This window comes from Ovis canadensis, chromosome 3 (assembly GCF_042477335.2).
Source record: "Ovis canadensis isolate MfBH-ARS-UI-01 breed Bighorn chromosome 3, ARS-UI_OviCan_v2, whole genome shotgun sequence".
Lineage (NCBI taxonomy): Eukaryota > Metazoa > Chordata > Mammalia > Artiodactyla > Bovidae > Ovis > Ovis canadensis.
In genome coordinates, this window is record NC_091247.1 from 121,916,465 (window position 1) to 121,939,213 (window position 22,749).

At 37.5% G+C, this 22,749-nt stretch overlaps 1 protein-coding gene across 4 annotated transcripts in view; it reads left to right on the top strand.

Annotated features, from left to right (window-relative positions):
• The window catches only part of OTOGL (otogelin like), a 166,528-nt gene that overhangs the window by 5,240 nt on the left and 138,539 nt on the right, over positions 1 to 22,749 (top strand). For all 4 annotated transcript variants that reach the window (XR_011255828.1, XR_011255829.1, XR_011255830.1 and 1 more), the window contains exons 3-7: positions 292 to 446; positions 6,732 to 6,853; positions 10,598 to 10,803; positions 16,876 to 17,003; positions 17,360 to 17,466. Coding sequence is in view for 1 of the 4 variants with exons in the window: in XM_069584122.1 (XP_069440223.1) it covers positions 300 to 446; positions 6,732 to 6,853; positions 10,598 to 10,803; positions 16,876 to 17,003; positions 17,360 to 17,466 (710 nt within the window). In the remaining 3 variants the exon portion in view is untranslated. The remainder of the gene's footprint in view (positions 1 to 291; positions 447 to 6,731; positions 6,854 to 10,597; positions 10,804 to 16,875; positions 17,004 to 17,359; positions 17,467 to 22,749) is intronic.

The window sequence follows — 22,749 nt, forward strand, 5'->3', positions numbered from 1 at the left end:
ATTCTTCCCTCTTTTTCTTTCCTCCAAAGTCTTTGTTTGAAAGCAAAAATTAAGGAAGTTTCTAACGTAAATTCTTTCTTCAACTTGAAGACCGTGTTTTTCTTCAGGGGAATTTGATAGTTTTGAGAGCTGTTGGTAGTTTTATGTTAGGTATTTTTGGCTGTGATATTGTCCACCAAAGAAGTAAACATCTTTTTTAATGAAAATTAGAATCACCTACCATGACTGAACTTTGTAAGAAACAGGTATCATTTGTTTTATTTTACTAAATATTATCCTCTTTCTTTTCAGTGCCAAACATGGGCAATGGCAGAGATGGGATCTGCAAAACCTGGGGGCAATACCACTTTGAAACTTTTGATGGCATCTACTATTATTTCCCAGGAAACTGTTCTTACATTTTTGCAAAGGACTGTGGTAATTTGGAGCCTCAGTATACTGTGTGGGTAGGTGATCCTATGACATAAGTAACTTAATTATTTATGGCCAAGTCTGTGTCTTTAAAGTACTAGACAGATGGTGAAAAATATGTAGTAATCATAGCATGAATACTTAGCATGCTAAGGAAGGAGGGGGCTGATTCTGAATGGGAAGGGCCAAGTTTGTAACTATTTTGAGCATGTTTCTATGAAGATGGGGCCTAGGACTGGGAGAAGACTGGTTTGGATCCATAAGGTAGGGACATGTAGGTAATGCAGGAATGCCTGTGTCATGGATATTGTAATATCAACTCCAGTTGATATACTCATTTTTCAGTTTTTATTTGATCAATTCAAAAAGAGAGGGTAGCTTCAGGCATCAATCATGTTACTTGTCTATGCTTCCTTCTTGACATTTCCAGTGTGATGGTCATCTGGATTTTCTTAAAAGACATATCTCACTGTGAACTGGGGACTGGAGTTTATGAAATGGAGTGTATGAATTACATAAACACAGCTAGAGGATATGGGGATAGGTAGCTAATAGGAGAAGGCAATGGCACCCCACTCCAGTACTCTTGCCTGGAAAATCCCATGGATGGAGGAGCCTGGTAGGCTGCAGTCCATGGGGTCTCTGAGAGTTGGACACGACTCAGTGACTTCACTTTCACTTTTCACTTCCATGCATTGGAGAAGGAAATGGCAACCACTCCAGTGTTCTTGCCTGGAGAATCCCAGGGGCGGCGGAGCCTGGTGCGCTGCCGTCTATGGGGTCGCACAGAGTTGGACACAACTGAAGTGACTTAGCAGCAGCAGCTAATTTCTAGGTAGATTTATACTATATGACTGAACTCAGAATTAGTCCTTAGTTGCAGCATTCTTGCTTCAGAAGGATTCAGAGGAGAAACATCTCAAAATGTAAGCTTCAGAGTGCGTCTGGCTGTTGTAAGGAAGTCAGGAAGGGACCCTTTTCCCTGCCTGTGTCTTCCTCTGAATTTTGTGATATTTCAAAGCAAAACCAGAAAACCAGAGTGCTATCCTGTTCTAAAGCTAAAATCCTCCATAACCATCATTTGTTTGAAGCTCTCTGACATGTTGGAGTTGCCTGAATCTCCTCCTCTCTTAGACGAGGGAAATATTAAAAATTCAGTCTTGGTGCTTTTTAACAACAACAAATCCCTGTGACCTCAAAAGAAAATGAATTCTATTGAGAGTTAACTTACGAGACATAGGGATAAAAAATTGGAGGTCTCTTTAGACAGGGGAGTTAGTGACATGCGTTTTTGGTTCATCTAGGGCTCCTGTTCTCAGTTCGCTGTTGTCCTTTACTTTTCCACTCTGGGAAGGAGTTACTGAGTTTATCACTCAAATACCTTCTGACTCTTTCATTGAAATGTTCTTGTCCAGTGTCTGGCCCTTTGGAGGACTAAGGTGTCAACTAGATAATTGAGAGATAATAACACACAAAGCTCAGCTGTGTTTTCAGAGTTAATAGATATTGTTTTCTACTTGGCTCTGTTTGGTTGGTGGAATTTGTTTTCACATCAACAAATCCATTTATTTTAAATGTCATCTTTTCTCTGATTATAAAGTTGTTCACCTCTTTTTGTAGAAAATTGAAAAAATTTAAAGAAGTCTAAAAATACTATTAGAATTATCCGTCAAGACTTACTAGTGCTAATGGTTTCATAGATTTCCCTCTAAATTTTTCCTCTGGACTTGATACACACTTATAAAGTTGAAACTTTACTATGTATAATTTTCTTCCCCACAATTTCACCTAAGAACTAAGAACTATTTTCCACGTCAGATGTTTTTGACAAACACAAATTTTGTTAGCTGTACTTGTTCCAACTATGCAGTAATGAAATTCCTTAATTATATTCTATTTTAGATATTTAGGTTTTAAAATGTTTCAGTATTTTAAGACATGTATTTATAAATATCTTTATGCATATATACTTTTATATTTTTGGTTCTTTTTCTTTAAATTCAATTTTATTTTTATGAAAATAGGATATGTATTTAGTTTAAAAGATTGCATCAAGATACACGAAGGTAAAAATAGCCCTTCTTTCCTTCATTCCTTGACCCCAGCTAAAATCTGACTCTCCAAAGGCAATTACTTCATTTTTTAAGCTATTTCTTCTTGTTTTTACCTAACACATTAAAATGTGCTGTTATTTCTTTATTTTTCAAAGTTAGGACTTGTTTCTTCACTTTTTAGTATGGAAAATGGAAAGTCATCTGTCATATCACCCTTCCTGCCTCTACCACACACACACACACACACACACACACATGAACACATACACACACACACACATGAACACATACACACTCACACTCACACTTTCCTCCCTTCTTCTTAATGGAATTCTATCACTGTTACTGGTTACATCATATGTGGTTTTTATATTATTGTCATTTACATATTTTACATATTTGAACAACAGCTATATAAGTATTGTTGAGAGCCGAGCCTAATGTTACTGTGGTTTCATTTCTCTTTATACAGTTTTATAGAATTAAGTTATCTCATCTTTTTGTTTGCTGCATTTTCTATACTTTAATCATTTTTTTCCTTCAACTCTTCTCAATATGGTCAGATAAATCAGGCGGTTTTGGATTCTCTTTCCTTCCCACGAGTTATCCCTTTCTCAGTTTTTCGTTCTCCTGTGCCAATTGGGACTGGTTGCTTTTGAGCCTACTGTACACCTAGCATTTGGAATTTCTTTTCACATTTTCCTGGTGAGTTTCATTCTTCTCTCTCCTGTATTGGATTCCTTGTTTCTTGTGCTTAGTCACTCAGGCATGTTTGGCTCTCTGTGGCTCTATGGACTGTAGCCTACCAGGCTCCTCTGTCCATGCAGGTTGCCGTTTCCTACACCCAGGGATCTTCCTGACCCAGGAATAGAACCCGCATCTGCTACATCGGCATTGACAGGCAGATTCGTTACCTCTAGAGCCACCCTTGTATCTTAGGTCCTGTAAAATGTCTAGCAGTTCTTGAATTTTTGTTTATAATTGAGACATAGGCTCTGAAAAGCTTATTGGATGCTCTGCTCATGTGGACAGTGCTTGTTTATAGTGCTTTCTAGAGAGGAACACGTGTGTGGGCAGTTGAAGGGGCAGGAATCCTTTTCAGTCTTAACCAGTTTAACTCAAGCTAGACACCTCTGACTTCAAGTTCCTGGAAAACAACTTGGGCAGATATCTTATTGTTTAGACTACCTGCTCTTTGGAATACGTGCCTATCTTTTGTAGCAACAATTAAGATGACCTGGATTAGTGAGGGCAAGTGATGGATTTGACTAGTGGTTACTCACATCTCAAAGTGCATAGGAGAGAAATTTTTGAAGTCTTGGTTATAGCTTGCAAATCACTTTCAGAATTTTAAAATTCAGTTCCTTCTGATTTCTGATCATTTTGCATATGATCTTTTAAAATTTACCCTCTCTTTACAGAAATTTTTAGTTCTTCTCTTTATCCCCAAAATTCTGAGGTGTCATGTGAGTTGCTTTTTCATATATTGTGGTGGGTACTTGATGAGCCCTTTCTAGCATTTCAAACAATTCAGTTTTGGAATAATATTTATTTCTTAATTTCCTCTCTTTTAGTAATTTTATAACTCAGATATTAGAGCTCCTGTTCTGAGTGACTGATTCTTTAATTTTCTCATTGACTCATTTCTCTTTTCCATCTTTTTGCTTTTTTGTTTTGATATTTCTTTCCAATTATTAGATATTTATTTTCCATAGTTCTATTTCAATTATAAGTTTTTCTTATCATATTAACAATATCTAGTCGCTTATTTTTATTCCTTGAATTTCACTTTTAGCATCACTTTTTTTTTTTGTTTCATGAATGGCATTTTCTCACTTTTCTCCCTGAAGATACCAATTATGGATTTTTGGAAGTTAATTTTTCTGAATTGTTTTTGACTCCTTTAATCTCCTTTTTTTGGTTTATTTGGCATCCGCCTTTCATGTTGCATGCTTTCATCAAATGATCTATGAATGTTTATTCACATATGAGTATTAGGTTCTAAAAGCTGGTTAGAAGCTCTGAATATGTGGATGGAACTTTCTTGCCTAGTGGGAGATTGAGCAGGGAACCTCTAGTTTCATTAAATAAGCCCCAGATATTGGTATCTGTGGGGCTTCCCTGGTGGCTTCGACGGTAAAGAGTCTGACTGCAATTGGGAAACCCAGGTTCGATCCCTGGGTCGAGAAGATCCCCTGGAGAAGGAAATGGCCACCCACTCCAGGATTCTTGCCTGGAGAATTCCACAGACAGAGGAGCCTGTACAGTCCATGGGGTCGCAAAGAGTCAAACACGACTGAGCAACTTTTACTTTCACTTCATTAGTATCTGTACATCTTTTTTCCATTTTGTTTTTTAAGGAGAATCTTCCATTATCCTGCCTGAGGTCCTATGTCTGGATTCCTGGATACCAAGAGCATTTCAGTTATACTTCTGCTTTAGACTTTTGCATTTGCTATTCCCTTTGCCTAGAATGGTCTAAATACCCATATGCCTTGCTCTTGCATCTCCTTCATCTTTACTACTCGAATTTCCTCTTCTCAGTGAGGCTTTTGTTGGCCATTCAACCTAAGCTCCCCCTACCCCACTGCCAACAACCCTTGATACACACTCTCTCTGTCTCTTTTCTCCATTTAATATTTCTCCATGTCACTTAGCCCAGGATATATTTCAGTTACATGTAATTTTATTTTTTATTAACTTTAACTGTTTTCCTCTAATGAAATTCATTTCATGAGGGCAGGTATTTTTGTCTATTTTGTTTGACTAATACATCTTCAGAATCTAGAACAGTCCTCAGTACACAAGTGATCAGTAAAATTTGCATATTAATCACTAAATTAATATGTATTACATTCTTGCAATATTAAAATTTTGTATTATCATTGGTGATTTTTCTTATCACTTTTATGCTTTGAAAGTTCTTTTCTATCTATAATAGTATCTATAGATAATATAGTAGAATCTATACTACTATAGTATCTATCTGTAGTTATCTATATTTTTTTCAGTTATTTTCTGGTGTCATTATTTGGACCTTTTGAGATTTATGTTGGTGGTGGAGTAAGAAAATCTAATATTCCTCTTCTCCTCTCTTCCTCTCCTTCTCTCTTTTCTTCCTTAAAGTTTTTTTTTTTTTTTTTTACTAGTAAGACACAGCTGTGTATAACGGACTTTTGGACTCAGACGGAGAGGGAGAGGGTGGGATGATTTGGGAGAATGGCATTCTAACATGTATATTATCATGTAAGAATTGAATCCCCAGTCTATGTCTGACACAGGATACAGCATGCTTGGGGCTGGTGCATGGGGATGACCCACAGAGATGTTATGGGGAGGGAGGTGGGAGGGGGTTCATGTTTGAGAACACATGTAAGAATTAAAGATTTTAAAATTAAAAAAATAAAAAACTAAAAAAAACTTAAAAAAAATTAAAAAAAAGAAAGTTTTTTTTTTTTTACTAGTAAACTAATTTTCTCATCAAAGTTTTGATAATTGAAGTGAAGTGAAATGAAGTCACTCAGTCGTGTCCAACTCTTTGCAACCCCATGGACTGTAGCCTACCAGGCTCCTCAGTCCATGGGATTTTCCAGGCAAGAGTACTGGAGTGGGTTGCCATTTCCTTCTCCAGGGGATCTTCCTGACCTAGGGATTGAACCTGGGTCTCCCACACTGTAGGCAGATGGTTTACTGTCTGAGCTACCAGGGAAGGTGGTAAACTAATTTTTAATTAGTTTTAGTTTAGTAAACTAATTTTTTCATCAAAGTTTTGATAATTACTCTTCCCTAAAGTGCCCACACAATTTTATTTTAAGAGAGTTTTAGTTACTTTTGCAACCTTTAAAAATTACTCCATGTAGAACTTCATTTGAAACTCTGTTTCATGATTTTCTGTTTCATGGACAGGTAAAAATTATGGACACGAAAATTACAAATGTGTTTCTTTGTGGTGCCCTACTGTCTTCCTATCGGAACTATTTTTTTTTCAGTACATACCACTTAGTTTTAGAATATTACATCCTGCATGTAAAGATTCAGCTCATTTAAATAAATAAGCTTGTGCTTTATGAAGCTAATTGTGTTGTCCAGTTTCCGAGGTCAATATCATTTTTTCTCTCGGAAATCCTAAATGTAGTTATAATTTTGTAAAGGGTCCTGGAACTGACGCTATGAAACTGTAGACACGCATTGTGGACTTAATAACTCAAGTGAAAGCGTGTGTGTGTGTCATTGTTTCTGTGTTTTCTCTGTTTTTCTCCCTTTAAGGTTCATAACAGCCCTAAGTGCCTTGGCTCAGTGTATCATTGTTATCGCTCCATCAGCTTGTTCTTTTCAGACCAGGAAGAAATTCGAATTTATGGGCATGAAATAAAAAAGAATGGAATCAGGTAAGATATGATAAATGATATAGTGAAATCATCACAGATTAACAGAATTTCTAAATGTCTCACTCTGGAACTGAATGTGGAGAGTAGGAAGAGAGGATTTCTTCAACGGTAACCTTGGAGCTGGGCTTCCCAGGTGGTGCTAGTGGTAAAGAACTCTCCTGCCAATGGAGGACACATATGAAACACAGATTCGATCCCTGGGTTGGGAAGATCTCCTGGAGAAGGGAACTGCTACCCACTCCAGTATTCTTGCCTGGAGAATTCCATGGACAGAGGAGTATGGTGGGCTCTGGTCCATGGGATGCAAAGAGTCGAACACAACAACCACCTTTAAGTTATAGCATTTGCTGTTGTCCTTTAGTTGCTAAGTCATGTCTTTTGCGACCCCGTGGACTATAGCCTACCAGGCTGCTCCATCCATGGGATTTCCCAGGCAAGAATACTGGAGTACATTGCCATTTCCTTCTCTGGGGATTTTCCTGACCAGGGATCAACCCCATGTCGCCTGCAGTAGCCAGTGGAATCTTTACCAATGAGCCACCAGGGAAGCCTTAAGTTAGAGCATGCAGACATCAAAATTTTAGTAGCTCCAAAGCTAGCCAAGTAACAAGAAATCTTAACAGTTTAGCCTCCCTAACGTTTGTGCAGGATACACATACACTTATATTGGTAGAAATAAGATTGTTACATCTAATTGTAAGAGAGATTAAGGAGAAATCCTCATAGTTCAACTCTTAAATTATTTTTTGCCATCTTTCATAAATCTTTTCTTCTTTTTTAAACAGACAGTCAAAATAAAACTAAACCTCTGCAAATCCTTTCCAAATTGTGTAAATGAAGTTTAGGTGTCACTTAGGATTTTCTGTTAGAATTAGGGTCAATAAATAACTGGTCTTGAATAGATAGGAGAGGGACCTACTTCTAGAATTCAAAATTTTCGGGAACTGGATGTTCGTTTATTTGATAGAAGGTTTTGTACATTTTAAAGTAGAAGTACAGTGTAATAATCTATCTTCCAAGCTTAATAAGTATAGGAATACCTAATTTTAAGTTGCCTCTCAACCCTTGACACACTCTCTTTTCTCTGTTTAATATTTCTCCTTCATGTCATCAAGCATAGTATATATTTTAGTTACATTTTGTCATAAATTTTATTAACGGTTTTCCTCTAACAGGGCATATTTTATGAGGGCATGTATTCTTTTTTGTTTCTGTTTTGGCTGACATTACTTTGTCAAGAAAAGTAAATTATGTGATAGAACAATTCTATCCATCATTCAGAATTCACCAGCAAGTGTTTGAACCATGGGAATTCTTTCTGGTACAATAGCTGTACCAAGGAGAAGGCAATGGCACCCCACTCCAGTGTTCTTGCTTGGAGAATCCCAGGGATGGGGGAGCCTGGTGGGCTGCAGTCCATGGGGTCGCACAGAGTCGGACATGACTGAAGTGACTTAGCAGCAGCAGCAGCAGCAGCAGCAGCAGCTGTACCAACCTATGTGCTTGCTTTCTCAATTTAGATTCAAGAGGCAGCAGGTGATAGCAGAAAAGCTTTAGATGAAGTACCAGGGGAGGCAGGCTCTGACCCAGGCTTTGTCATAGTCAAGCAACCCCAAGCAGCCCCTCCTGGGCTTATTTTCTTGATCAGTTGGGTTCTTTACTTTTCAATTTCTTATAAAAGAAAGCTTATCCATTTGAATGGGAAGATAATATATTTACATATATATTTCTTAGAGCTGAATTTAAATAGTGGTTTAGGATTTTTATATGGAATTTGGGGTAGCATAGTGGGCACTTAAAATTATAGTTTTATAAAACAGAAGTGTCATTCAATTAGATTTTCGAGAATACTAACCCTTTGTTAAATCTAGGAGATCATATTTAAATTTTAACTCAGAGAAAATATTTCTTTGAAGATTTCCATTTGTATAATAAAAAGAAGATGGTTTCCTTATTATTCAGCTAAATTGCTAATAATAATGCACTTCTTGGCCTAAGGCCTATTGCGTAGCAAGTGCTAGAGAAATGTTTACCAAAAGGAAATCAAATGTGTGAGACTCTGCACCTCATATTTTACCCATCTCGATTTCAGTTGCCTCCCCTGTCAAACAAAGGGTTTTGGTACCTGTGAACCTGTGAATAATTTTCAGAATGAATCTGTGCATTCATTTTAGTTAGCATTGTTATTGTCTCCTGCCTGGGTTGCAAGGGGTTTCTCTTAAATTTATGGGAGATTATCAAATTTTTAGAATCACTACTCATCTCTACTAGCATCTTTTATTTTGTTTTCAAAAATTGCGTACTTAATCAAATTTACTGTGAACGAGATCATGTGACAAATGACTAGACCAAGGAACACCCACAGCAGAACAGCTCTACCTCCCTGCAGTAAGCAGCCCATTGCAATGGAATATCTTTACAAAGCATGACTCACTCTTCTCAAGCATAGCTTTTGTAAACTTGCAAACTTAGAAAATATTATTCATACTTTACCTTCAATTTAAAATAAATTTCTTGCGTTTTTAATTTTAATAAGTATAGATTATGACAGGAAAGTCTGCTTATTTATTCTTCAGTGTAAATTTTAGTTATTTTCTTATTCTTAAAATGAAATCTTATGACTAGATAATTATCCGCAAACATACTTGTGCAAATGATTACAGACATTTGAATCGTTTCTTTGGGACTGCTGCTGCTGCTGCTGCTAAGTCGCTTCAGTTGTGTCCGACTCTGTGTGACCCCATCGACGCCTATCCCTTTGTTAACGAGTATTCTTAATTTTATAGTTTTTATTTCATGGAGCCATGTTCACTTCCTGGAGAGGAACTCAATAATTTAAAATTTTGGAGAGAAATATTTGAACATATCTACTAACCTCTCATCTTACATTATTGTTTATAATTTTCAGTTAGCATGGCTATTTTAGTAAAAATGATTTTTTTCTCTCATTTCCTTAATTACTGACACCTGCTCTTTCCTGTAATACTTTCTGATGGAAGGAGGACAGTGTTCTTTCAAAAGCATTCTAGGTGACTTACTGTGCTTTTAAAATGCCTAACTGTTTTCTTCAGTTCTCTTATGTCTCTCGGTTCTCTTGTATGTGTATGTATTTGTGAAAAATGGAAAGACTAGACATTGGATCAGGAGTTTAACCATTCAGTGTGACCCCTGCTTAAATAGATCAAATTGTATGCAACTTAAAAATTATAAATATAATCCCTATGCAATACTGCATGGAAAGTATCTTTATTCTTAAAGATATACTTTGCAGCATTAAAGCTGTAAATCATAACTAATCATGCCTAGACTTTTTTTGTGGGAAAAATGATGATTTGTATCAAGGTGATATTTTGGGGATAGGAGCTTTTAATTTCTTACAGCCAATTTTAAAACAAAATTAAACAAAAGCACACTTAAGCAATGTGCTTACATACTTTGAGCATTGTTTATTCTTACTTCAAAATTGTTGAGCAGCATTTTAGATTATTTTAAACTCTCTGTAAGTATAAAATCTAAGTATGCAGAAATAGGTATAATTTTTCCTGCATTTATTTCAATATTAAAATTTCAAAAATGTTGAGATTTTCTATAGGGTGGTTCCTTGGGAAATCTAATTGCATGGTTTATTCAACAATTTTGAATAATAATTATCTTTTATTTCTCAGTCACTTCAAGAAAGAAATAGATCATCTGTAATTGATGTTTCATCATAATTCTTAGATTGCCTGTGTTCTGTTTTTCAAGTTTAACATTGCCTCAGACAATTGGACAGGTTTTCATTGAGAAGCTAGCTGACTATATTCTGGTGAAAACAACCTTTGGATTTTCATTGGCCTGGGATGGAATATCTGGAATTTACTTGAAGCTGTCTGAGGAGCATAAAGGGAAATCATGTGGCCTATGTGCAAACTACAATGGCATTCAGTCTGATGATTTCATCATTCAGCAAGGTGAGCTGGTGGAGGAGAAGAAAGGAGTGGGTACCTCTGAGGTCTTCCTTCTAAACCGATCACTCTGTTTATATACCCAGAAGGGAACAAAACTTGTTCTAGGTTGGATAAAAAATGGTAGCTGTTACTTGCCTGCTTACATGATTTTAAGTGAGGTTTGAACAGGAAAATGTTTTTGTGTCATTCTTGAAATCCATGAGCTAATTTACATTTGTTAAATTAATACAAGTCAGGTTTTACTCATGTAACAAATACTAACTGAGCATTTACTTTGTGTCTGGCACTGTTGTAGGAGCTTAGGATATGTCAGGGAACAAAGCAAAAACTCCTCCCCTATTGGGGCTTTTATTTTAGTGTTTCAAACCCATTTGGGGCAAATTTGTCTAATTTTGGATAAAGCATAGTTTGCTTCTAGTCTGGATAGGAATAAATTAAATTACTGCTACACAATGGTTTTGTGAATATAATAAAATGCAAGCAGAATTTATAAAAGTCAAAAAATAACTTGGAAAGATTTTTTTTATCATGTATGATGATGTACACATCATTCACTCAACTTCATTCTAAGTCATGAAACTAATCTTGGTGAGCTATTAAAAATAGGTTCTGTTTTAGTATGGGTACTAGTGTGCAGTGGCAATAAAATAAGAGAATTACAGGACTCATTCATGATTTGCAGCCATATATAAATGTGCAATAAAAAAGAATACTGTGCTTAGTGCCAGCAGACCTGGCTTTGAATCTTGTTCTAAGTCTTACAAGTTTTATAACTTGAGGCATCTCAATTAATCTCTCTGATTCTCAGTTTCTTCAGCTATAAAATAGGAATTAAAATATTTTGGAACTCACAGTAGTCTTAATAATAATAAGATGGATTCATACTATTTATAGTAATAGTTAATATGAGTACATGGGCTTCCCAGATGGCTCAGTGGTAAAGAATCTACGTGCTAAGCAGAAGACGTGAGTTTGATCCCTGGATCAGGAAGATCCCCTGGAGAAGGCAATCCCTTGGACATAGCAACCCCTTGGCAGGCTACAGTCCATAGGGTCAAAAAAAATTGGACATGACTTAGTGACTAAACAACAATAACAATATGATTACATAGCTATGTTATTCCCAACTCTTACAACATCATTCATGCAAGTGAAAGTCGCTCAGTCATGTCCGACTCTGTGTGACTCCATGGACTATACAGTCTATGGAATTCTCCAGGCCAGAATACTGGAGTGGGTAGCCTTTCCCATCTCCAGGGGATCTTCCCAACCCAGGGATAAAACCCAGGTCTCCTTCATTGCAGGTGGATTCCTTACCAGCTGAGCCATGTGAGGTGGGTGGTATTTTCTTAAGTTTACAATGAGAGCACGAGGCGATGTGTCTGATGTAACGTAGCTTGTAACTGGTGCTATCAGAATTGAGCTATAGCTCCAATTCGCTCCCAATGCTTTGCCTAGATAAACATGAGAGATATTGAATTTAATCTGTAAACTGCTATATAATACTTTCTGTTTTACATTATAAAATTAACGAGAAGAGTTGCCCATATGTTGTGTTTTAAGGGAATGAAAGTCCTACTTAGAGTGTGAGTTCTGGAATCAAATTCTGCTTTGCCCCTTATTAAACTTTATAAGTTTAATGGTATACTAGTAGTGTATACTTCATAGAGTTGCAAGGTTTAAATGAGATAATCTGTGTAAAATACTTAGTACAGTGCCTGGCTTGGCAAATTGTTAATTACTGAATTATTTACTGTTATTTATTGGAAATCACTGTTAATTATTATGTTGATTATTTACTGTTATTATTACTGTTAATTACTGGCTAATTTATAGTCATCTCCTAGTGCTCTCTATAAGCCTGTAATGGAGCTAACAGGAAAATGTTTAATTAAAAACATTGCTTTAAGAGGCCCTTGTTAATATGCCTACATTTTCCCTGTATGGATACTGCTTCATCAGTGTTAGTTTGCTAGTGGCTAAAGAGCAGGGCTTCAAGGAGTCAATTTTCTTACATAAAAAATGAAGATAATAACCCTGAGGCCTTCCCAGATTGTGAGGATCTAATGAGAAAATGTAAATGAAAGTGTTTCAAAGTGAGCACAATACAAATCTGCAGCATAGAGATCATCCTGAAACGGTGTTTTGCATCCAGTTGGGTATTTAGAAATGAGAGAGTTCGCAAAGTTGGCATGTTGAGACTATATTAGGAAGTAGAGTTTTGGACCCAGGCAGAACCAATTAGATGTTAATTATTGATTTCTTTCTCTTCTGTATAAAAGCATTATGAGTATTATTGAGAACTAGAAAAGAGTTAAAGAAGACTGCTATGGGTAACTTCCCCGGGGACATTTAGGGAGCATGGTACAGAAACTGGGGTAGAAAATAGCTGCTCTTGTTAGAGGCAGAGAGATTCAGATTAGGATTTGAGTTAAAAGTCAGACAGGCTTTGATAAGCTGGAACATGGAATGGTTGCTCTCAATGACATAATTGGGCTACATGTAAAGGACTGTTGTTATCAGGTTATTTGTGGGAGAAGACCAGAAGGAGGAAATTTGACTGAATTATGGCTGAGCTGGCAGTAGGCAAGAAGGATCCTGGAAAGTATGTGGAAGAAGCCTGAAGAGAGATTTCAGCTTTTTCACAATTTTAACAGCATATAGTATAAAGCAGGCTTCCCAGGTGGCGCTAGTGGTAAAGAACCCGCCTGCCAATGCAGGAGATACAGGAGATGAGGGTTGGTTCGCTGGGTCAGAAGATTCTCTGGGTCAGAAGATTCCCCGGAAGAGGACACGGCAACCCACTCCAGTAGTCTTGTCTAGAGAATCTCATGGACAGAGGAGCCTGGTGGGCTACAGTCCATGGGGTCCAAAGTGTTAAATATGACTGAAGTGACTTGACACGCCTGTACCAAGCAGAATGATTTTAAAAACTAACTTATAATTTAGAAGGATGTGACTAGAACCTGCCTTTTGATTTTCTTCCATACTGTAATAATGCAAGAAGATGTCCATTGTTGAGCTGTATTACCTTTAGCTTAAAGATGCCCAGTATTCATATACCCCCTCCCTTTTGAACCTTCCTCCCATCTCCCATATGTATACCTATGGCTGATTCATGTTAAGGTTTGACAGAAAACAAGAAAATTCTGTAAAGCAATTATCCTTCAATTAAACAAAAAGATACCTAGTATTGTCTTGAAACAGTCTGTACTTTGCTGATTAGATAAATCTTTAGAGGCAGAGCGGTAGTTTGACTGAATGCCATTGAATTCATTGTTTCCTAACAGTGATTAAAATTATATTTCTCTTGCATTCCTATGCATTATTCAGGCTGATTTCACAAAGAAATGGGCCTTTTCAGAATTTCTGTAGATATAGAAAGATTTAAGTTTGTTGTCTAGTTGAGATTCTTATTCCATAATTCATGTCTATAGCTAGCTACACATCATCAGAGAACCCCTGATTTTCTTTTGTTTTTCTAGCATAATAATTAATAGTGTCTCTCTTTTACTCTTAGAAGTGTGCTAATATGGACAATAAATTACTTCATTGTAGCACATTTTATATGAAGCATTTTAATTTTTGTTTCGCAGGCTCCAAGACCACCAGTTGGTTTGGATTTAAAGTCTCATAATAATACAATGCAGTTTAATAACAATAGCTAAATATGTGCTTAAACGTTGGAATTAAAATGACCTCTACAGAATTGCCCTAGTTGTTGAGTCACATTAAAATTTGTGTATAAATATGGAAAAAAGTTGGCCCTAGGAAATATTTTTGATTCTTCAGACCTTTAAAATATGCTGGAGACTTCCCTGGTTGTCTGGAGATTAAGAATCCACTTTGAAAAACAAAAAAAACAAAGAATCCACTGTGCAGTGCAGGGGATGCAGATTCGATCCCGAGTAGGTGAACCAAGATCCTCTGTGTGGAGCAGCTAAGCTGGCGCATCACAACTAGAGTGTCCGTGCACTACAACGGAAGATCTGCACGGCACAACGAAGGTCCAGACCTGAACGTGAAGTCGCTCAGTTGTGTCCGACTCTTTGCGACCCCATGGACTGTAGCCTACCAGGCTCTTCAGTCCATGGAATTTTCCAGAAAAGAGTACTGGAGTGGGTTGCCATTTCCTCCTCCAGGGGATCTTCCCAACCCAGGGATTGAACCTGGGTCGCCCTCACTGTAGGAGGACGCTTTACCGTCTGAGCCACCAGGGAAGCCCCTGAGTGCAGCACAAAAAACCAACGCAGCCAAATAAACACATATTTTCAAAAAGACCCTTGAAGGAAAAATTTATGATGATGCTTTGAAATGAAATGTGACTATAAATTTATTTAAAAGGAACATTAGTTTTCCCTTTTAAAAATTAAGTATGTTAGATCCCACCTATACTTTGTCGAGTGTGACACATTTCCAACAATATCAGAGAATGAGGTGGACCAAACATCTAGGATTCTAATAATCTATTTAATAAACCTGGAAAACTTCCTTGTGTTTATTTGTTCCTTTATTTAGCAAATATATTTTGAGCACCCACTTTATACAAGATAGTAAACTGGGGATCCAGCAATAGGATAGCTTAGACAAGCTCTCCCCCTTCATTTAGTAGAAGGCAAAATAAATAAAGAGACAAATTAAAACACAATTTTTGTGAGCAATAGCAGCCGTGAAAAGAAGAGGGAAAGGAAACTGACAGTGTTCGTTTAGAGGATCTAGAGCATGTGCCAGAGAAAGCTTCTCTGAGGAGGTCACGCTGAATAGAATTCCACATGAGGTCAGGGAGAGAGCAGAGGGGAAGTTGGGGGGAAGAGTGACCTTGAAGGAGGGGATGCAAGATCAAAAGCAGAAGCAGGGTGGGAATGAACATGAGTGGAGAATGGTACAAAGCCCGAATGCTTGGAGTTGGTTGACCAAGAATAGGAGTGGAAGATGTAAGAGAGGTGGGATGGGATAGAGTCGATGGGGTAGGGAGTCGGGGGAGTGCAGAGGCCAGATCAGAAAGTCTTTCAGTAAAGTCTGGGAGTTTATACTAACAGAGCAAAGCTTTCTTATGGGTAAACGTCCACAGTCTTTCCAACAATTGGTAGTAGTAAGTAGACATCTTCCTATCTGGAAGAAACTGAGAGTAGTGAACCATTTGACTTGCTGTTTTTGATTCTCGTGGTGCAGTAACTTGTATTGAATGGTACACCTGTGGCTGTGTATATCTCAGTGGTGGAGAAGCTAACACTCAGACATGAAGACTAACTGTTAGATAGAACTTCAAGATGTCATCTTGTTTGGATCTGCTAAGGAATCATGGTTTCAGATTCTGCCCTTGTCTGAATGTGGGGCAGAATTCATTTTCATGTCAGGCCTTGAACTTGTCCTCAGACGGGTAGACAGCCCAGAGTGCTCTCCAGCAACCGTCTGCTTGTTGCTGCTGTACGTTAGCTCCTGAATCTTGCTTCAGAATAATGCTGGGAAGGTATGTGGATTCTTAATCTGTCCTGAGCATCTTAGAAACACTATTCATCATATTCACATGAAATTAATTCACTTCTTAGTCCCCTCTTCTCCAGCTGTCTTTTACATTTTTTCATTGTCTGTATGACCATCCTCTGAAATCTCCACGAGGGCACTAGATACCCCCTAAATGAAGCTACAATTTTAGTAAGGTTTTGACTAATGTCAACTAGAATGAAAGGGCTGTCTGAAAATTTTTATACCAAACTTTTACTTATGTTTTTAGTTTTATGCATATTTTTCTCCTCTTTGCAGTATACACTACAGGCTAATTAGTACTTTACTGGTGTGTATGTGGTGCCACTCACTTTCAACCCTCCCCCATGTTCCTTCAATGAAGTTTGCTTTTTCTACTCCAATGGTATTATTGGCATTTGGTACTTAAGCTTTGTTCAATTTATTTTTATGGATATTATGCTAAAGTAATTCTATAGTCTAATATCATTGGTAATTATAAAGTTACTGAGTTTAGCTTTTTGACCAGAAATTTTATGTTGGTGAACTGTGTGTTTGTGGAAAGTGATCCTATTACACATATTTTTGTGTGTGTGTGTTTGTGTGAAATAGAGGACTATACAGAAGACATTGCTGTGTTTGCAAATAGATGGTCGGTGCAAACTCCAGATGACACCAAATGTGTACCCACACCTTCAGATTTTCCAAATCCTTGCTCCAGCGGAATGCCAGCATTTGAGGTAAATATGATGTGAAAAACTTTGGCATGTGGGATACAGCACACGTATAATTGTATTTGTATGTTTCACACTAAGCATTTTTAGTGTAAACACAACATATTTAAACACTATTAAATTCCAGGAATGTAATGCAAGAAGAATAAATTTGTGTTTACTTCCAAAATGATGAATGCAACGAGCTTCATAAAAGTGGTGCTCATTATGAAAACAGTTAGAAAATGTTTAAATTTATAAGCCTACATACCTTCTCTTTCCTAATAAGAACAGAGAACCTTGCAAATAGATCAACGGAAAAAAATGAGAGTACATGCATATCATTTAGTACGTTCTAGTGACTCCCATCTTTTTCTGCATAGGCAATCTTCTTCAAGTGTCAGATCCTGTTGCAGTTTCCCTTTTTGAGCTGCCATGAATATATTGATCCATACTTATATATTGCCAGCTGTGTTAATGATCTTTGCAAGTAAGTGAAATAATTAGTATTTATAATGAAATTCTTTTATCCAAAAAGAAGAGCAAAAACCATTCTATAACTTTACTATCTCAACAGTTGACAGAATGTAGTGGGAAATGTAGAAACATAAGCTGTACTAAAGCTATTAAAAACTTACTGGGTAATAGTCACACTGCATTTGAAAATATGTGGTGAGAATGATGATGATGGTGGTGAAAGTAGCTCAGTCGTATCTGACTCTTTGCGACCCCATGGACTCTATAGTCCATGGAATTCTCCAGGCCAGAATACTGGAGTGGGTAGCCTTTCCCTTCTCCAGGGGCTCTTCCCAACCCAGGGCTCAAACCCAGGTCTCCTGCATTGCAAGCGAATTCTTTACCAGCTGAGCCACAAGGGAAGCCCCAAAATATGTGGGTTATTTTGAAATATCTTTTGATGTTGATTTCTAACACAATTCCACAGTGATAAGGGAACAGACTTGTATGATTTCAATACCTTTAGGCCGTGACACTTTTTGCAGCTTGTTTTATGTCCCTGGATATGTTCCAGTGTCTCCTAGTTTGTAGTCTATGGGACCTTGAATAGAGTTTGTATCCTACTGTTATATGAAAATTGTATAAGTCTTAATTATTTTTCATTGGTTCATGGTGCTTTCCAGGTCTACCATATCCTTCTACTTTTCTGTACATTCATTCTATTAATTTTTGAGAGTTTGGTATTGAAACTCCAACTAAAAACAGTATAAACAATAATGAAAATATGAAAAAATGAGATATGAGTTATATTGATGACAAAGTTACAGATTCTGCTGAGAACATTGCCTTATGTATTGCCTATGTGTGTAACTGAAAGAAATGCTAAATATAAGCAGAAAATTAGGGAAACTAAACGTGTAATATTTTTCACACCAAGGTTACAGGCTCCTGTATTCACTCCTGGGTTAAGAACACCAGACAAAGGTGATTGTCTAGGGAGTAAATTCAGTGAGACTCATCACAATATGTTCATCAATATAGATTACCATTATTGAAGTCTTTTTATTTTTTTCAAAAATTTAACAAGATACATGCACACCAATATTCATAGCAGCACTATTAACAATAGCCAAGATATGGAAACAATTTAAGTGTCCATGAACAGATAAATGGATAAAGAGGCTGCGGCATAGGGGACATACCTATATGTATGGCAGATTCATGCTGATGTGTGGCAAAAGCCAACACAATATTGTCAAGCAAACATCCTTGGATTCAAACTAAATTAAGAAAAAAATGTGACATATCTATATATCCCACGGAATACTACTCAGTCATAAAGAGAATGAAATAATGCCATTTGCAGCAACATGGATGAACCTAGAGAATATCAGGCTAAGTCAGAAAGAGAAAGACAAATGCCATATGCCATCACTTACACGTGAAATCTAAAATAGTAGCGAATTAATGGATTTATGAAACAGAAACAGACAGTCATAGAAGACAAGCTTATGTTACCAAAGGGGACAAGCTGTGGGCAGGGGTAAATTAGGAGTTTTGGATTAGCAGATACAAAATACTGTATGTATAATAGAAAAGAACAAAGTCCTACTGAATAGATCAGGGAACTGTATTCAATATCCTGTAATAAAACATAATGGAAAAGAAAATGAAAAAGAATGTGTATATATGTATAACTGAATCACTTTGCTGTACACCAGAAACTAACATTGTAAATCAATTACACTTCAATTAAAAAAAATTACCAAATGTACGTGATTAGCTATCTTGAGTGTTAGAGTATCTCAAGAAATTTTTAATATACTTTTACTTTTTAAGTATTCCAAGAAGTATAAATGGTACATGGAAACATTGTTATGAAAGACCAGACTAATTTTTGTTTGAATAAAACCTCTGAAATTAAATCCTGGTAGCTTGTTAGGAGGTTTAAGTTTACCAAAGTTGAAAACAAACAGGAAAGGTGAAAACAAGCAGGAAAGGTTGAGGTAGTGTGAAATTATGTTACTTATAATCACCCTGCCTTTAACTAGATTAAGATAATTATAAAAATAATGAACACAATGATATTTTCCAGATATTGAAACGAGATTGTTTGGGATACTTGTTAATTTTGAGTTAAGTACAGTTATACCTTTATTCGTATGTATAGTCTAAATTTCAGGGAGTTTTTTTAACTAATGCAGGAGCTTTGAAAGAATACTCCCTCTGCCCAAAATATTGAGTACTGACCTTTCTTTATATTTAACAACATTCTGTTCTCTATTTGGTTTTACTTTTCATATAAGTGCTGTGTTGTTATATCTCTGTTCTATCAGTCTCTTTTGGAGGGATCTGTAGGTAGTCCATTGCCCTTACTTCTGGCAGATCCAGAAAAGTCATTCTCCATTTATTAGTTGGGATATTGTTAGGCTGCCTCAACTGGCAGAATATCAGGGACTTCAATTAAATTGAATGCTTGTATTTCTCTCATGTGAAGTCGAGGCTGGCGAGTGGTCTTGGGTTCATAGCGTGTGTCTGCTCCACGAGTTTTCCAGTGACTCAGTGATACTATTGGCTATGTCATCTCTCAGGGTCTAGGGTATTATTCTCAATTTCACTGTCAAAAACTGTCTGCCACGGCCATGTCCATCTTTTAGCCCTTAGGAAGGGAGAAAGGGAAATAAAGAACTGTCATAGCTCAGTGAGTAGAGTCTGCCTGTGGTGCAGGAGACCTGGGTTCAGTCCCTGGGTCAGCAAGATCCCCTGGAGAAGGAAATGGCAAACCTATTCTAGTACTCTTGCCTGGAAAATCCCATGGACAGAGGAGCCTGGTGGGCTACAGTCCATGGGGTCGCAAAAGTTGGACATGCCTTAGCGACTAAAACCCACCACCAGCATTTTTTAAGGAAGAGATCTAGACGTTTCATGCACATTTTCACTTTTAACCCTTTGGCCAGAGCTTAGAAATGTGGGGCCCTAAATGGGAAACCTTAAAACGAAGGGCTAGCTTTGCGGTTTAGAGCTAAGATGGTGCCTGGCGGAAGAGATGAGGGCGTGGCTTAAGTTGTTTGTCAAAATTTTTGATTGGCTCTCTTGATTTCCGTGCACGTGGACAACGCGTGATCACCATAGACCCCTGTCGTGATGTAAGCACGTGGTAATCTGGCCTTTACCTTGATTGGTAGAACTATGGAAAGTCCCTCGCAAAACCCCCCCTGCTTGACGAAACCAGGAGCTTATGACAATAAAGCGGAACTGCTTAGACAGAACCCCTGTCGCCTTTGATTGTCTCTCACTCGCGGAGGGGCTGGGTTGGCGGACAGCAGGCTCACTTTTCCTCGGGACCCCTCAGCTCTACTGAGGGAAGTTCCACTGCCTCTCTCTTTCAGTGGAGCCCCCCCTGCAAGAAACATGACCACCCCTAGAAGTAAGGACCGCTGGGAAATGTCTTTGGCTGGGCAGCCGTATGCTCAGCAAAAACTTGCAGGTTCTAATATTAAAAAGAAGAGGGAGCCGGGCACAAAATGTAGCCTGCTGTGCCTGCTTCGTCTGAAATTTCATCATTAAGAAGGTAGCATTTTTGTCTCGGAATTTTGTGTCTTTACGCTTTGAATTTTGAAAGCTAGTTGCTTTCTTCAGAGCAAATGAAAACAGCAGAACAGTGAAATACCTTTACTGGTTGAAATCAGCTGACACCTTAAGACCTGCATTTGAGCTGAAGAAGCCAGGCAAAGCAGGCATGTAAACCAAACAAAAGACTATGCAAGTGAGTAAGTGTGCATTGATAAAATGGAAGAGGGAAGGCACCAGAGTTGGCCTTTTACTCTCCTCAGTAGTCCATCCAGGACTACACCCGCCTACATTCTTTTTCCCCTAAAGGAGATTCTGTTCATTTCTTATATTAAAGGACTGCCTCACAGGGATTCTATACCATGATTATATAATTATGAATCTGTTGAATACAAATGTCCTGCTTGGATTAGGATAGTATATTGGATTCAATTTAATATGTATTTCCTGAGTGTCTATTCTGAATTGAGCATTATGTCACATCTTGGTGCCATAGAAACAATTTGTTATGTTGATTTTTAATTTATTTTATTTAAAAACTTTTTGTGAGGTATAACTGATTTCAATATTATATTAATTTCAGGTATATAACAGTGATTGTATATGTTTATGGATTATTTTCTATTCAGAGTTATTATAAAATATTGACTATATTCTCTATGCTGTACTATACATGCTTGTATCTTGTTTATTTTATACCTAGTAGTTTGCACCTCTTAACCCCTGTTTTCTCCTATTTTGTCCCACCCCACCCCCTCTCCCTACTAGTTTGATAACCACTAGTTTTGTTCTCTGTGAGTCTGTTTTTCTTTTGTTATATTCATTCATTTAATTTTTTAAAAATTTGACCTATAAGTGAAAACACACAGTATTTACTTTCTTACTAAGCATAATACCCTTCAGGCCCATCCATGTTTCTGCAAATGGCAAAATTGTGTTCCCTGTTTTGGCTGTGTAACATTCCATTTATAATATTCCATATATAATATTGTCTTTATCCATTCACCTATTGATGGACAGTTAGGTTACTTCCATATCTTGGCTAGTATAAGTAATGCTATGTGCTAAGTCACTTCAGTCATGTCCAACTCTTTGCGACTCTATGGACTGAAGCCTGCCAGCTCCTCTGACCATGGGGTTCTCCAGGCAAGAATACTGGAGTGGTTTGCCGTGCCCTCCTCCAGGGAGTTTTCCCAACCCAGGGATTGAACCCGCATCTATTGTGTCTCCTGTATTGTCAGGCGAGTTCTTTACTACTAACTTCCCTGATGGCTCAGACTGTAAAAAACCTGCCTGCAATACAGGAGACCTGTGTTCAATCCCTGAGTCGGGAAGATCCCCTGGAGAAGGAAATGGCAACTCACTTCAGTATTCTTGCCAGGAAAATCCCATGGACAGAGCCTGGCAGGTGCTAGTCCCTGAGGTCACAAAGTCAAGACACAACTGAGCAACTAACACTTTCACTTTTAGTGCCTCCTGAGAAGTACGGCAAAACAAATTTGGGGTGTTTCCAGAACACAGAAAGAGTGTGTGGAGCATGGTGAATGGAAGAGAGAGAGAGGAGATGAAGTTAGAGCTAAGTAGGCAGTGTCTAGATGACCTAGAGTCTTAGGGCTCATAGTAAGGAGTATGAATTTTTGCTTGATTTCCTGACTATTCTAAGATCTGAATTTGCCTTTTGCCTAGTTTCTTAACTTCTTATTCCAGGTAGGTTGACTGTGTTTTATCCTGGATTGTGTTAGAATGT